Source organism: Colias croceus, chromosome 12 (genome assembly GCF_905220415.1).
Source record: "Colias croceus chromosome 12, ilColCroc2.1".
Classification (NCBI taxonomy): Eukaryota; Metazoa; Arthropoda; class Insecta; order Lepidoptera; family Pieridae; genus Colias; species Colias croceus.
This window is the reverse complement of record NC_059548.1, coordinates 5,750,174-5,767,534: the sequence shown is the minus strand read 5'-3', so window position 1 is coordinate 5,767,534 and position 17,361 is coordinate 5,750,174. Positions and strand designations below refer to the sequence as shown.

Here is a 17,361-nt window from a genome sequence, read left to right as displayed (position 1 = left end):
AATGATATTTTGATCATTACATAATCATCAGTTTCCTATTGAATAATATAAGTAGGTAGGCTTATTGCAAAAATAAAATTAATAATTAATAACACATTTGAGTATTTCTGAACGACTTTTCAATTTCAATACTTAAACATAATTAAAAAAAAATTGGTTGCCTTTAAAGTCGGTTAACTGACGATAGTTGAACGTGACAACGTTCGATTGTGCTTCTTTGTCGCTCGTTCCGCGCTCTCGCTCGCACTTCAAGCCTTACATGGAACGCCTCAGATGAGTCAGAGCGAGGTAACGCCGCATGAGTCATGTTTTTTCGTGCGTGCAGCCGGCTTTATCGAATTATAAGACGTTGTCACGTCAAAAAGGAAACGAAAGGAAATAACAGAATATAATAACAACAATTTATTCAATAAATTTACTAAATCACAGGCATTAAATCATCATTCCTTGTGAGCCAGCGCCGTATCCATTGCCCATAAGGGAGCCATCGTTCTGGTATCCGCCATAGCCATTATTAGCCATACCAGCATTGTTCAACGCTGAGCCGCCACCGACGTTGTGGAAACCGGAGTTGTCTACTTGATTGACCTGAAAGAATTATGAAATTCGTGATCAGTAATTCTGCGTTGAATATGATTATTTATTTGCCACTAAATTATATTTTGTGTTAAAAACAATTTTATAAACTTTTCAATTATTGTTAGGATAACCTACTTACAAAAGCAAGAATCAAAATATTTTTGTTCGTAATCATTAAAAATGACCATGAGACCTTATAATTTATAACATATAAGAAGACTTACCGATAATACCCTGTTGTTGTGGGACCCCAAATTGTGATAACCGCCAAGGCCTGAGGTTTGATATCCCTGGTTTCCAATTCCACTAGCTCCGTTACCGAACTGCTGTCCACCGTAGCCGGCACCGTTAGTGTATCCACCGCTCATTCCTCCTAAACCCAATCCCAGGCCCGTTCCCATGCCACCAAGTCCCATTCCCATGCTGCCAAGTCCGGTACCCATACCGCCAAGTCCCATTCCCATGCCGCCAAGTCCTGTACCCATACCCATCCCACTGAGACCTACGCCACCTGTACCCAACTCGCCTAGACCAAGGCCCATACCGCCTAAACCAAGTGGCTGAGCATTAAGCACTGCAGCGCACAATAAAACGGAAAGTACCTGAAATATTTCAATTTATTAATTTACCATAGTAATTAAACATTGAAGAATTAAAAAAATATAGAAATACATGTACTTACAATGCTGTTCATATTGGTAGGATACTGTCCGTCTAAGACTGAATTCTGAATGATTAAAAAAACTAAAAACGCCTTTATATAATCAAATATCTTTACAATTAAATATACATTAAGTCAAGAGGGTTTTAAACCATTCGATACTACTACGAATATCAATGATACGTAGTAGGTAATTAATTACTAGCTATTTAACAGATTTTGGGGGAAACGGTGCAACGTGAAAATTAGCTGCCAGCTTACGTCACTTCTTAATTATCACAAAAAAAAAAACTTTGCATGACTTTAGGTATCTATTCATAAGTTAGAAATAGTGTGATATACTTCAAATTAAAATAAATTCTATGGTGTAGTAGTAAAAGCTTGAGTCTATTTGATCTCTGGTTAATTTTACTGAAATGGGTTTAGAGAATAAAAAACTAAATTAGTAGAAATAATAGTCATTAAGTTCCCTGCAAGAACTATAGAACTTGTATACAAATCTTAACTAAGCTGACGATGTTTTTTTCATTTATGCACTTACTTAGACTATATAATATTAGGTATATTGGAATAATTTCGGATAGGTATACATACTACAGACATAAGTAGTAGTAGTCGGTCTCGATAAATAATTACACCACTTAATATCAAAATAGTGTATTATTTACATACAAGAGTGTCCATTCAAGTGTTAATAATAAATTATTCGCCAAATATAATGTATCATCTTTGATCACATTACTATAATAAATTCTTTAGGGAAAATACCAAAAGAAATTTGTTGATATTAAAAATGTGTCATTTATCTATTATTCAATACTTAGTTACCTTTTAACAAAAAGTGTACGTAAAATCCTCCCACGGGGTTTTCTTAATGAAATTCGTTAAATGGATTTTTAATTGCACTATGTGTAAAATACACACGCCTCTAAATGCATTTTAATTTTCAATATATATACTAACCTTAGCATTGATTTTTAATAGTCATTCACAAGAGCAGCGCGCTCATTAGCTTACAGTCAATATGAATTGTGTCGTAAGTATTTTTGAATATTATTTTTGAATAGATAAATATTATGAACTAAGTAATTTAAAAAAAAAGATGAATAAGAGATTTGCACATATTTTTATGATGTAAATTTTAACTAATATTCATGCCGTTTTTTAATTAGGTATTAGTTAAGTTGACATTTAATTTTGTGTGTTTCAGGTTCTTGTCGCTCTTTCGTGTGTTGTAGCAATCAATGCTCAGCCTCTCGGCATCGGTGGTATGGGACTTGGCCTCGGTGGTATGGGAATGGGACTTGGTGGAATGGGAACAGGTCTCGGCGGTATGGGGACCGGTCTAGGTGGGATGGGAATGGGTATGGGTACAGGTTTAGGAATGACTGGACTGGGAACCGGTCTAGGAATGGGTTTGGGAGGCATGAGCGGTGGATATACTAACGGTGCCGGCTACGGTGGACAGCAATTCGGTAGCGGCGCTAGTGGCATGGGAAACCAAGGATACAATACAGCTGGTGTCAATAATTTTCACAACGAGGGCGCCCACAATAACAGGGTATTATCTGTAAGTATTACTTAAAATTCGGAAACAATATTTTAAGTTGTGTAAAAATTAACAAGAAACAGATAAAAATTGATAATCTCTTTCAGATAAACCAAGCAGACAGTTCCGGCTTCCACAACATAGGCGGTGGCTCTGCCTTGAACAATGGCGGTTACGCTGGCAACGGTTACAACGGATATCAAAATGGCGCCTCACAGTTTGGCAATGGCTTTGGATCGGGCTCCCAATTAGGAATGATGTCATAAGTTTTCCTAATATGTAAAAGTAGACTTAAAATAGCTGTTATGTTTTTAAATAAATATTTATTGAAAATGATGTTTCTCCTTCTTTATTATTTCTCCTAGAGCCCGTACTTAGGAAAAAAGCCTTTCGTAAACATTACATAATGTCATAAAATCATCGCTAAATAATAATCATTACGTCAGATCTTCATCTTAGGTAATCTTTCAATCTTTCATTCATTTTTAACCGCACTACCTTACGAACACGAATAAGTTAAAATAAGAATTAAGAAAATAACATGCATTTTTTGAATAACATTATAATTAACTATCGGTAAGGTCAAGATTCGGCTTTAAACGAAGTGTAGTTGCGTATTTTTTTAATATCTAAGCATGTAGGTAGGTACATTGTACAGGGACAGATAGACATCGGAAAACGACTTTGTTTTGTAATATGTGGACTTGCGTCCAAAAATATATTACTTTTTATTTTGCTACAGACAAAAAATTTACATTATGAGATTTGTTGGTTCAAATTCGGTTGGTAGTGTGAACCACTGAACTGAATGGTCTTAAAAATCGTTTCAGAATATTTTAATTTAATTGAAAATACTATTAAAGTCTATGTTTATGTTAGGAAGCAACTCTAAATTTATTATTTAAGTATAAAACCAGCTATTGAAACTTTCGGTTTTATGTATAACTAGCTTCCGCCCGCGACTCCGTCCGCGCGGATGTCGGTCTTTGCGTGGATGGTTTATTTCTCCATTTTGAGTAACTCGGACAATGACATCTTATAAATATCTATTGGACCCAAATACGGCTAGGTCTATAATAATACGCAACGTGTGTTCGCGGTACCTACTACAGAACAACGTCTATGGATAACTGAAAAATTGAGATTAATTTTTTTTCTACGTATTTTTCCAGGATAAAAAGTATCCTATTTTACGCCCAGGATAATAAGGTATAATTATACCAAGTTTCATCGAAATCGAACCGGTAGTTTTCACGTGATGTCTTCACATACAGACAGACAGACAGACAGACAGACAGACAGACAGACAGACAGACAAAAATTTTTTTAATCCCATATTTGGGTTTGGTATCGATCCAGTAACACCCCCTGCTATTTATTTTTTCAATATTTTCAATGTACAGAATTGACCCTTCTACAGATTTATTATATGTATAGATACCTAACATGTAGGTAAGTCATGTTTCACAAAGAATACAGAAAATGAAAATGTTATAATATTAAAATAAAAATTTAATAGTGACTCCTTCACGCAAATGTAAGTTTGATTTATGCAATTGTCGGGTTACATAATTAATGTATTGATATTTTTTTATATTCATTGATAAGTTCTCATGAAATTTTTAAATGAAACATTTATTATAAATAGTAAATAAAGAGCCTTAAACAACCCGATATATCCCAGTCGGTTTGTACTGGTATTAAAAATGTTCACATGGTATTATGAATTACGTGTTAGACTTAATAAAATAGAAGAAAGAAAAACAGTTCACAATAACAGTTTTTTTATTTAATAAATAATTGATATCAATAAATTAATTATTTATGTACACTAACAATAACACAATTAACGCTTATATAATCATTCCTTGAGAGCCCGAGCCGAAGCCATTGCCAAACTGTGAGGCGCCATTTTGATATCCGTTGTAACCGTTGCCAGCGTAACCGCCATTGTTCAAGGCAGAGCCACCGCCAATGTTGTGGAAGCCAGAACTGTCTGCTTGGTTTATCTGAAAGAAATTATCAATTATTAGCTGTTTCTTGATAATTTTTACACAACATAACATGTTTTTCAATTACAAGTAATACTTACAGATAATACCCTGTTATTGTGGGCGCCCACGTTGTGAAAGTTATTGACACCAGCTGTATTGTATCCTTGGTTTCCCATGCCACTAGCGCCGCTACCGAATTGCTGTCCACCGTAGCCGGCACCGTTAGTATATCCACCGCTCATTCCACCCAAACCCATTCCTAGACCGGTTCCCAGTCCAGTCATTCCTAAACCTGTACCCATACCCATTCCCATCCCACCTAGACCAGTACCCATACCGCCGAGACCTGATCCCATTCCGCCAAGTCCCATTCCCATACCACCGAGGCCAAGTCCCATACCACCGATGCCGAGAGGCTGAGCATTGATTGCTACAACACACGAAAGAGCGACAAGAACCTGAAATAAAAAAAAAATTGATGATTCCTACAGAAAGGTGGGTAAGCAATATTTGCAATAAATAACAGCTTATTATTTATATATCTATTTGCAATGCGTTAAATTACTTACGATGCACTTCATATTGATAAATGGTGAATGAACGCGATCTTGTGAATGACTATCAATATTTACTGCGCTCCCGTTATATATCGAAAAACAGAATGTATTCGGAGATGTGTGTATTTTACGTAGGTATATATAAGTCTATTAAAAAAATCATTAAATTTCGTGGCGCGAACATTAAGAAAACCCTACAGATTTGGAAGTCTTATTGAACGCGTCATTAGCTTATTAATTACTATGGAAAATTGAATGATTATTACGAGTAATTTTGGTATGAGTCTAAGCATTTTTTATGATTACAATAAAATGTATGTTTGCCTTTAAAAGTATTAACTTGGTACTTTTAAACGGATTTAAAAAAGCGGGAAAGTTCTACTTTCCAAAGTATCCATATTTTTATGTTTGTCTTAAACCTAAGACGTAGATTAATATAATATATTAGTCTTTCTTTACAAAAATCAATGTTGCCTTGTAGGGTTTTTTTCCTTTTTAAATCTTGTCGATAACATACATATAATATTGATCTAATCATCTACATATTATCAGGTTTACGCAAAAATCGTACTTGTGCCTTGTAAAGGCACTAAAAATGATAAAAAGTCTATTTTTAACAAAGTTATTTAACGATTTCTAAAGAACCTAATTAATAAAGTCAAGTTGAATTCAATTCCCAAAATAAACAAAACTTTTTTTTTTCTATTAGAGCTTTATTCAATTTGATTTTCAATAAAAACGAAATTTTATTTTGTTTTAGTTTTAGTTCCACTTGCAGATTTTATGGAAAATTGTGATTGTAATTAATTATTTTTCTCACAGAATTTAATTGATAATTGATTAGTGTTGCATCCATCAGTTTTCCATTTCATATTTAGCAATGAGAAAAACCATTAATATGTTTCCATGTAAACTGTAAGTGGAATTATTGTACATTTGTAGAATTGTTAAATTCCTTTGCGATATGTGTTCATTAGTATTTTTTTTTATTTCGGTGTTTAGTTGAACCTTCGATGATTGAATACGAAAAGAAAATCATTTTTCAAGAAATTAGAAATTTAATTATTTAATTCAAATGTGTAAATTATTTATCAATAACACAATAATGACAAAAGTGTATGTTAAATTCTCCCACGGGGTTTTCTTAATGAAATTCGTTTGATGGATTTTTAATTGACCAATGCGTAAAATACACACGCCTCCAAATGAATTAAAGTTTTCAATAAATAACGTGAGCAAAAATATTGATAATCATTCACAGGAGCGTATTCATTAACTAACAGTCAATATGATGTGCATTGTAAGTATTTTTGCACGTTATTTTTAAAATTTATAATATATAGAAATCATAAAACAAATTTGAAAGAAGATCGAAGAGAGAGTATAATTTACGGCAATTTTAACTCAAAATTTGATTTTTATGAAAAACATAATTAGCGCTACATGTAACATGATTTAAATATAATTTTATTTAAGAAATTAATCTTATCATTTAATTGACCTATTTTGTGTATTGCAGGTTCTTGTCGCCCTTTCGTGTGTTGTAACAATCAATGCTCAGCCTCTCGGCATCGGTGGTATGGGACTTGGGCTCGGCGGTATAGGAATGGGACTTGGCGAAATGGGAATGGGACTTGGCGGAATGGGAACAGGTCTCGGCGGTATGGGTACCGGTCAAGGTGGGATGGGAATGGGTCTGGGTACAGGTTTAGGAATGACTGGACTGGGAACCGGTCTAGGAATGGGTTTGGGTGGAATGAGCGGTGGATATACTAACGGTGCCGGCTACGGTGGACAGCAATTCGGTAGCGGCGCTAGTGGCATGGGAAACCAAGGATACAATACAGCTGGTGTCAATAACTTTCACAACGTGGGCGCCCACAATAACAGGGTATTATCTGTAAGTATTACTTGTAATTGAAAAACATGTTATGTTGTGTAAAAATTATCAAGAAACAGCTAATAATTGATAATTTCTTTCAGATAAACCAAGCAGACAGTTCTGGCTTCCACAACATTGGCGGTGGCTCTGCCTTGAACAATGGCGGTTACGCTGGCAATGGTTACAACGGATATCAAAATGGCGCTTCACAGTTCGGCAATGGTTTCGGCTCGGGCTCTCAATCAGGAATGATGTTATAACATGTTTTATATGTAATATTTTTCTTATGTTGTTTTAAGTATGTATTTATTTTTATTGAAATTAAACGTTATTTTACCAGTTTACATGCTATTTTTATTTCCTTCCCAGTAGTTAACTATGAATTACCTAGATTCAAAATCCGTAAGTCATAAAGAAGTGATGAATGATCTGAATGATTTATAAACTATATTAGCCTCGTAAAAACTTTACAGTCCACACCATACATAATAACACCGTAATGTTTAGTCGTAGATTTTACAACAAGATACTATCGAATTTATTTAAAGAACTTTTGTATTGGGCTTGTCTATTTTCAATATAATTCATAGAATTTCTTACCATAATAAACACTACATAATACTTATACATTTCATAGTATCTGAATTCTGAACATAATCCGCCGTAACCAGACTTGAATCTTCCTGTACATAACGAACATTCATTTAGTTATTTATCGAAAAAATTTACTAGGAGTAAGACTAAAACAGGATAACTTAAATTTTCCGCATTTTATGGTAAATAGTAAATACATATAGTCTTTCATGAAATGATTTGTGACTATATATGACAAAAAATATATTAAAAATATTAAAATACACTAGCCTATTAAACACAAGCTATCAAAGACCAATAGAAAACAAATAATGCATCCTTTGATACATTTGAATGGTGGACACAATTCTTTAATAAAATATAATTTTTAAATCCACCGAAACGAAAAGTTTAGTGATGGTGATTTTTACCTCTGAAAGATAACTAAGTGTAGGTATCTTACTAACTACCTCACTGAGGAACTATACCACGCGAACAATGCATTAATGATTAACTGTTCACAAAAATTTGACAAGATGATAGATCATTTCGGGCATAGAAAAATATAAGTTTCACAGCTTTTTTCTCTTTGTACATGTTTATGGAGTGACCGACTTGGACCCATCCTGATAGTGTAGATATTATAAGATATCCTTAACGAATTGATTTACAGAAGCACAGAAAAATGTGATTTCCTAATTATTCTAAAAAAATGTTATTCCAAAAAAACATCACTTCCCCGCAAACATGTTTATTTTATTATTAGCATTAATAAAGTATATTGTGCATGGGTATTAATTATTATTTAGTAGAGTATTTGGCTTATTCTGAATGATTCACAGAATTCTTTACGAGCTATTCTATGTTAAAAAGATTTGTGTAAGTAACTTTGTATATGTAAAATGCATTTTCGTTAATAAAATAATAAAAAAGCGTTTTCATTACCTAATCATTATTAGCGAACTTTATTTCGTTCGAACATTTAATATTAGTAAATAGCAACATATTCAAAAGCATGTTTTTTTTTAATATAAGAATGATAATGTTATTCATGATTATTTACGAATAATCTAGGTAGGTAGCAGAAAATAAAACTTTGGTTTTGTAACGAAATATATTTTTTAATTTTAACTAATATTCTTTATATTAAGTATAATTACTTATAAATCTAGTTTATATTATCGTTCCTTGTGAACCTGAACCGAAGCCATTGCCAAATTGTGAGACGCCATTTTGATATCCGTTGTAACCGTTGCCGCCATAACCACCGTTGTTCACGGCAGACCCACCTCCTATATTGTGGAATCCACTGTTATCCACTTGGTTTACCTAAAAAAATAGTAATTCATTATAAACATATATATAATATAATATTGTTGCAATATATTTACCGTATATATTGCAACAATTTTGGAGAAACATCGTGTATACTTACAGATAATACCCTATTATTATGACTGCCTATATTATGTACATTATTAACGCCGGCTGTTTGGTATCCTTGGTTTCCAATTCCACTGGTTCCACCGCCATACTGCTGTCCACCGTAGCCAGCACCGTTAGTATATCCACCGCCCATTCCTCCCAAACCCATGCCAAGACCGCCTTCCATACCACTCATTCCTAGTCCAGTACCTAAACCGGTTTCCATTCCGCCTAGGCCCAACTCGCCTAGTCCGGTACCCATACCACCGAGGCCTATCCCCATTCCATCTAGACCTAGACCCATACCGCCAATGCCTAAAGGCTGAGCATTTACAGCTATAGCACACGACATTGCTAGAATAATCTGGAAGGAAACATTATCGTTTATTAACACAGAAAAATATAAAGGAAAACAAAGAAACAAAATAAAATTAAGAACACTTACAATACAATGCATATTGACTGTTTGCTGCGAAAGAAGACTCCTCAATGATAATTAAATTAAAGCTAGCTTTATATATTATGTAGAATAACTCGGAGATCCAAATATCACACGCACAAATCAATTAAAAATCTATTAAATGTCGTCACGCACACGTTGTGAAAAACCTATCGGACATTTCTAGTGAACAATAAGACCCATTTGGAGCATTTATGTATAATGAAGTCATTAAAGGGATATCCCCCGTTCTTAATAAGATTTTTTTTTTGCATTCTGTAAAAAATTTCCAAAAAAGGAATATATCCATCTATTTCAGATAGAAAAAGCTATAATATTTTGAAAAACATTATGTACAATGTACATACTTACAAACAGTTATATATAATATACATTCTTACAACGAAAGTAGAATAGAAGAATACCTAACCTAAAGATACCTAAGTTTCGGCATGGACGAATATAATCTAGAGGACTGATCATCCCCATACTAGATTATATTCGTCCATGGTTTCGGTCGCTATGATTTTTATCGTTTTATTTTATAAAAAGTTCCTATTATATTATGCTAATTTGTATCTCACTGATTCAAATGTGGATTCAAATCACACCTCATTACAAATCTGTACAAAATAAGTGAATCATTAATTAGATTTAGAGACTCGGTAATTTTTTTTTCTTTTTCAAATCTATTCTTTCTAAATATATGTACCTATATCTACTATTGTTTCTTGTGTATGAAAATATTTTTATGTAGATATCTAACAATGAAATATAAATCTTTGGGGTCACTTATAATAAATAACAACGGCCATTGGCTAAACACCGTATTGATTAATTACTGCTCACCTTTTTTACTCTACTTCCTGAAAGTAGGAAGTCTACGTGCCACTGTTTATATTGTTTATTGCTATTTTAAACTTTTTTCTTTCTTTCTTACTTTAGAACATAGCCAATTTTCGCAGACAATTTCGGATTCAACATTATTGTTCCTTCCTTGGAAAATGCTGTTTAAAGTGATTACAACGGGTATAAAAAAAATCAAATTTATTACCTACAATCTACATTGTAGAATAATATTTTTTATCTACTCATATTTTACTTCAATTCAACAATAAAAGAAACTGAAAACTGAAAAGAACCTAAAAAAATTGACTATCCGAGGAATAGCCCCGTTTCCCCACTAATCTATACTAATATTATATAAAGCTGAAGAGTTTTTTTGTTTGTTTGAACGCGCTAATCTCAGGAACCACTGGTCCGATTTGAAAAAATCTTTCGGTGTTGGATAGACCTAAGACCAACAGAAGCAAACAGTGCGGTTGAAACCGCGGGGCACAGCTAGTAATAGATATGTATTATGAAAGCCGGTTACTTAAATATGTTATTTATTATTAATTAGTGACATATTATTGGAAATCTTTGAAACAAAGAGTGGTCCAAAATGTTTGATATTATGAAGGTAGGTGATTATTATAATTTAATAAAAAGTGTCGTGCTAATTTTTGTACACGCGTCTTCCTTCAATTATTTTACCACAATGTCAATATTAATTAGAAACCAATCGAAAATGTAATTTTATTTTAGATTTTCGTCATTTTCTTAAGGTGTGATTTAAGCTCATAACATACGTTTTCCACCATTTTTTTGTTAATCTTAATATTACTTAAATTCAGCATCGAGAAAATGTCTTGTATCTTTTCAAAACATTGAATTGATAGTTTAGTATTAATTTCATCTGGGGGCACGGTAGTGCCCCTGCCAAGACGAGCCAAGCGAACAAGCGAAGCGCACGGGCACTACCTACCTTTTCTCGAAGCGCTTCGACGTTTTTTTGAACCCTCATAACTTGGGTTTGGATTATGCTAGATCAACAAAATTTTCGGGATATATTGTCAATAGCGGACTTATTGAATATATTAAGTTTTAATTACATTAGCTTTTATACTTCAGATTTTATTTATATCTAAAAAACGCTAATTTCGTCACTGACTCACTGATGATCATCAAAATTCTTAAGGTATTTCCTAATGTCCTAGAAAGCTGAAATTTTGTATGTAAGCTAGTATTAGCACACAAACAACAAAAAAATTATGAAACTTGTAACTTTCATCCCCCAACCCCTTAAACTAGGGGATGGGAGTTTGTATGAGACCTGTAATTTTAAATTAAATTTTGATGACGCTAGAGGTCTAATCTAATAATCTAAAACTTGGTTCCCCTAGAGATATATGTACATGTACTCCCGTATATGTACTCCTTGTTAAAAAAAAAATTAATCGACATTTAAAATTTTGTTACAAACAACTTACAAAAAGAAATGAAATCCCACCAAAAACATTTTCATGTAAAATGCTGCCAAGACGAGCCCATATCTTTGACCGTGCACTCAAACGGCTAGCATACGTTAGTTTTTGCTCTGTGAAGAATTACTATTTCTTAAAGTTATTTACGTTTAAATTGCAACAAATACTTTCATAACTTGACAATAAACCAGTGCTGCAGTGAATTACATCAAAAATATCAATAAACAGTGTGTATTTTAAGCGAACTAATATCATTCCGTTCAAAAGTTATATTACACTCGATGTACTGACGTCTGCATGACTTGTGATTTCTACGCGTAGTGCGTGCAATTTGCACGGTTCCGCTCCACGCATAAGCATCAGAACTGCTTGCCTGCCGCGTTGAAGCATAGTCCCCGCCCATTGCGTCAAAGAATAAGCGACGGAACGTAAGTTACTTAGTGCCTTGCCCTTGTGTGCCGCTGTGAGAATCTTTATATAGGGAAAAATCGGAAATATAAGTTAAAGTTTTTGGATTACACTTTTTAAATATATACTATGGCTACTGTATCCGCATTATGGGGATGTTGCACAAATGACGATGATACTGGTGGAAACCAAAAGTGCATTATATGTTCATCGTGTGGAAAGTCATTTCATTATGCCTGCTTATCTATGAAGGTTTCCCCCTACAAATCTAAGGAGGAAAAATCCTGGAACTGCCCTATATGCCTAAGCAAGAACCCAAAAACTTTGAAGAAGGATTCGACTCCTATCCGTAATGTAACCTTGAATAGAGGCAATAAAAGGCAAGCCTCAGGATCCCCACCACCAACTTCTCCGATATCTAATAATGAAGATTTACGTTTAATGATACAGAATATTATAAAAACGGAATTTAGCGAGATGTTAGGTCAATTTAATGTTAGTATTGTCTCCACTATCAATAAAGAACTAATACCAGTCCGTGAGGAAATGAAGGAGCTCGTAAGATCGATGCAGTTTATGAATGCAAGATTTGATGAAATTGAGAAATTACAGCAATCGGCCACTGAAATAACAAAAAAATTAGAAAAAGAAAATACCGAACTTAGAAATTCAATTGATGATTTACTGTTACGAATTAATAACCTGGAGCAACATTCTCGTTCGAATAATCTGGAAATACAATGCATGCCTGAAAAAAGAAATGAGAATCTATACAACATCGTTACTCAACTAGGCAACGTTGTTAATTGCAACATCGGAGAAAAAGATATTTTGCATTGTACTCGCGTTGCTAAGTCCAATAAATCGATTTCTCGCCCACGGTCTATAGTGGTTCAGTTAACGTCAACAAAGATGCGCGATCAGCTGCTTGCCTCGATTCTGAAGTATAACCAAAACAACCCTCACGATAAACTAAACTCTACTCATCTGGGCTGTGAGACACAGAGGTCTCCTGTTTACATAATGGAACACCTTTCGCCAGCCAACAAGGCTCTTCATGCAGCGACCAGAATTAAAGCTAAAGAAATGGGTTACAAATACGTCTGGGTTAGAAATGGTAAAATATTTGTACGTAAAACTGATGGTGCTGAATATATATTGATCAAGAATAGTGTTAGTCTTAGCAAATTAATTTAGCTGAACCTAGATCGTAAGTTTTTCTTTTATTATAACCATGATTGAGACTTAACCTCTACAAAATTCAATAATTTAAAAATCTATTACCAAAATTGCAGGGGCCTTAGAACTAAAACCAACACTTTTTACAATAATATTTCCTGTACCGATTATGATATAATAATCCTAACCGAAACCTGGCTAAATAGCAATATACTTAGTTCTGAACTGGTTGATGATAGGTACGTGATCTATAGGCGGGATAGGGAGACGTCAGGTTTTCACCCAAATAAAGATGGCGGTGGAGTCTTAATTGCTGTTCTAAGGAAATTTAACTCCTACCGTATCGATAGATGGGAAAGTAGATGTGAGGATCTCTGGGTGACTGTTGATGTGCCTTCTAATCACGTCTCAAATCAAGTTATCTTCTGTGCAGTGTACCATCCTCCACCTGTTTCTCTGTCCTCCATCGAACATTTTATTGAGCACTGCAATATAGTCATTGAGTCGACAAAAATGCCAATATGCATAATAGGAGATTTCAATCTAGGTAAAATAAACTGGACCTCTAGATCCCTTAATATATCTCTTCCTAATGTGTGCAAAACATTTCTGGAATTTGTTGATGTTAGTAAACTGTCCCAATTCAACTGTGTAAAAAATATTTCTGGTCGAACTTTGGATCTTGTCCTTTCTTCCTTATCTTCATGCTCAGTAAGTGAACCCTTATTCACTTTGACATCCATTGACGTACTTCACCCTCCGCTTGACATTACACTTATATTTTTAAAGGAACTAAATCTACCTTACAACAAACACAACTTGAAACGTAATTTCTACAAAGCAAATTATAAGAAAATTATAGAGTACCTGAATAGTCTTAATTGGAGTGAAGTTCTTGGTGGGTCTAATGATGTTGATAGCATGGTTCAAATTCTATATGATTTGCTAAATGAGATCATAGCTAAGCATGTTCCAACAAGTAAAACCTCATCGACTCGTTATCCACCATGGTTTAATAAAGGAATGATACGTTTATTAAAAGAAAAGAATAAGTTGAGATTGCGTTATAAGATGTACAAAAATCCAATGGATGAAATTGAATTCAAATTAATAACAAAGAGATGTCAATTACTAGCAAAGGACTTATACAAAAAATATATGGACTCATTAGAATCTAATCTATCGAAGAATCCAAAGCTCTTATGGTCTTATATCAAGTTAAAGCGCGGTGGAACCAGTTCCTATCCCCTGACTATGAGCGATAGCGAGACTTCTTCATCAGATGCTACAACAATATGTAATCTTTTTGCTTCGTATTTTTTATCATCATACACAACTGCTCATGACAGTGTCTCTCGTGTTCCTTATCATCTAGATGCAATTGAAACTAATAGCCAATGCTTAATAATACCGTCACTTGATAGGGACTGCATTCTTAAAAAGTTACAGTCGCTGAATGTCGAAAAAGGTGCTGGTCCTGATGGGATTCCGCCCATTTTTATATCTACTTGTGCGACAGCCCTCGTTGACCCCCTGGTAATAATTTTTAATAAGTCGCTGAAGTCTGGAACTTTCCCAATTCAATGGAAGAAAGCTAAAGTCGTCCCCGTACATAAGTCCGAGAAGAAGGATATAGTCTCAAATTATAGGCCTATTTCAATTATCTCAACATTTGCGAAAGTCTTCGAGTCATTAATTTGTCCTTACATCCAACAACATTTCAAGCTCTATGTAAGTGATCACCAGCATGGTTTCATTCCATCAAGATCAACAACCACAAACTTGGTGACGTTTACAGAGTCTCTTATCCGAAATATTGACGCAAATAAACAATTTGACGTCATCTATACAGATTTTAGCAAAGCCTTTGATAGAATCTCTCAGCCTATACTAGTCTATAAACTTTCTGCATATGGCATCACAGGGTCACTATTAAATTGGATCCAGTCTTATGTTACGAACCGCGAGTTCTTTGTCGTCATGAATGGGTACAGATCCAATAGTCACCACATTTCATCGGGTGCTCCCCAGGGTTCGCACTTAGCACCCGTCCTTTTCAACATCTATATCAACGACCTGCCCCGATGTTTTCAATTTTCTGAATGTTTTATGTATGCCGATGACTTAAAATTTGCCAGAGCTATTGATGAACCGAATGACATTGCGCTACTTCAGGACGATTTAAATAGGCTTACTCAATGGTGTTATCAAAACAAAATGCAACTAAATCCAAAAAAATGCTACCATGTAAGTTTTTCCCGTAAAAATTTAACCTTTCGATCGCAGTATCTAATTGGTAATGAACTAATTCAAAATGTTGACACAATCCGAGATTTGGGAGTAATTTTTGATAAGAAAGTAACCTTTGTACCTCATATTGATCATGTCATTAAGAAGTCATCCCGAATGTTAGGCTTCCTAATCCGAAACACTAAGGACTTTATCCGTGAGCGTACAAAAATTATGCTATACAATAGCTTAGTACGAAGTATTATGGAATACTGTAGTATCGTTTGGAGGCCGCACTTTGCCACTCACATGTTGAGATTGGAAAGGGTCCAGAAACGTTTTTTATGGCACTTAGCTTTTTTTAAAGGGAAAGCTAAGCAGCTGTCCTCTTATAAGGAGCGTCTCGGCTTTTTCGGAATGATCTCTCTATCGACCCGCTATAATGTCAGCGATGTGTTGTTTCTCTTTAAAATTCTTAGAAATAAAATTAACTGTCCAGGCATATTGCATCTGATAAATTTTCGCGTTCCATCCAAGTACCCACGTAAATGTATTACTCCGTTGTGTCCGCCACTACGAAGAACGGTTCTAGGGGCAAATTCCCCTATCGGCAGATTAACTAAATCTCTAAACGAATACAGTGATCTAATAGATATAAATGCAGACAGTGTGGTTAAGTTTTATAATGCTTCTCTCAAATATTTCAAGGAAAAATAATTGTACCAAATAATGTATTTATTTAATTGTAGCTTTTTTATTGTTATTGTTATTTTAATTTTTTTTTCTTTAATTTTAATATTGTAATGTAATTAATTGAATGACGATTTTATCTTAATATTAATATGAATGTTTAAATTATTTATAAATGGATATTTTTCTTATGTTTGTTTCAAACTATATTTTTGTGTAGATATTATAAAAAAAAAATTGAATTCTTGTGTTGGTTTTTTTTAAGCTTTTTAATATTATATTTGAAAATTGTAAATTAAATGCCGATTTTATCTTAACTTGAATATTTACATTGTTTAAATAGATATTTTGTCTGTCGAACTTTATTTTTATGTAGATATTATATTATATTATTGATATTATAAAAAATGAATTTTTATGTTGGTTTTTAACTTTTTATGTACTTTAATTTAATATTTTAAAATTGTAATTTTTGTATGCCGATTTTATTTTAATATGACTTACATTAGTTTTTAAATAGATATTCTGTTGATAATTTGTTAAACGTTATCTTGTGTATTTATCAGTTTTTTTTTTTTTTTTTAATGTTCATAAGTCATAACCGTTTTCAAAAGCATGTAGTGTTAGCCTGTAAGTAATTGTTACACTTGATAAGTTAAATTGTATTTTTCCTTTCATGCCATATATAGTGTAAACAATTGTTGGCTATCCTTGGTAAATAAATAAATAAATAAATAAATATGACTCGCACGATCAAAAAGTTATCAGATCTCATGTAGAGCCAAGCTTCTAACACTACACGCCCTAACTCTACAAGGTCTAACTTCACAAACTCTACACCTTAGTCAAAATATGTGGCTTGGCCGTTCGTTACTACAAGAACTATTGTA

General features: G+C 33.7%; 5 protein-coding genes across 5 annotated transcripts; 2 read left to right on the top strand and 3 right to left on the bottom strand.

The window, feature by feature from the left end:
• Positions 1-401: 401 nt before the first annotated feature.
• Positions 402-1,395, bottom strand: LOC123696159 (acanthoscurrin-2-like). The gene is made up of 3 exons (XM_045642212.1): positions 1,262-1,395; positions 804-1,181; positions 402-588 (listed from the first exon to the last, which is right to left on the bottom strand). Exons 1-3 carry the CDS (start codon positions 1,271-1,273, stop codon positions 433-435), a joined length of 546 nt encoding a protein of 181 aa, XP_045498168.1. The 5' UTR covers positions 1,274-1,395; the 3' UTR covers positions 402-432.
• Positions 1,396-1,456: 61 nt separating this feature from the next.
• On the top strand, positions 1,457-3,125 carry LOC123696160 (ctenidin-1-like). The gene is made up of 3 exons (XM_045642213.1): positions 1,457-2,276; positions 2,451-2,810; positions 2,897-3,125. Exons 1-3 carry the CDS (start codon positions 2,265-2,267, stop codon positions 3,053-3,055), a joined length of 531 nt encoding a protein of 176 aa, XP_045498169.1. The 5' UTR covers positions 1,457-2,264; the 3' UTR covers positions 3,056-3,125.
• A 1,511-nt stretch (positions 3,126-4,636) lies between these two features.
• On the bottom strand, positions 4,637-5,419 carry LOC123696307 (acanthoscurrin-1-like). The gene is made up of 3 exons (XM_045642414.1): positions 5,353-5,419; positions 4,882-5,241; positions 4,637-4,798 (listed from the first exon to the last, which is right to left on the bottom strand). Exons 1-3 carry the CDS (start codon positions 5,362-5,364, stop codon positions 4,643-4,645), a joined length of 528 nt encoding a protein of 175 aa, XP_045498370.1. The 5' UTR covers positions 5,365-5,419; the 3' UTR covers positions 4,637-4,642.
• A 931-nt stretch (positions 5,420-6,350) lies between these two features.
• On the top strand, positions 6,351-7,564 carry LOC123696306 (acanthoscurrin-2-like). Its single transcript, XM_045642413.1, has 3 exons — positions 6,351-6,640; positions 6,860-7,240; positions 7,324-7,564. The coding sequence occupies exons 1-3, from the start codon at positions 6,629-6,631 to the stop codon at positions 7,480-7,482; spliced, it is 552 nt and encodes a 183-aa protein (XP_045498369.1). The 5' UTR covers positions 6,351-6,628; the 3' UTR covers positions 7,483-7,564.
• A 1,404-nt stretch (positions 7,565-8,968) lies between these two features.
• Positions 8,969-9,697, bottom strand: LOC123696226 (acanthoscurrin-2-like). The gene is made up of 3 exons (XM_045642297.1): positions 9,666-9,697; positions 9,231-9,584; positions 8,969-9,124 (listed from the first exon to the last, which is right to left on the bottom strand). The coding sequence occupies exons 1-3, from the start codon at positions 9,675-9,677 to the stop codon at positions 8,969-8,971; spliced, it is 522 nt and encodes a 173-aa protein (XP_045498253.1). The 5' UTR covers positions 9,678-9,697.
• Between the last annotated feature and the right edge of the window lie 7,664 nt (positions 9,698-17,361).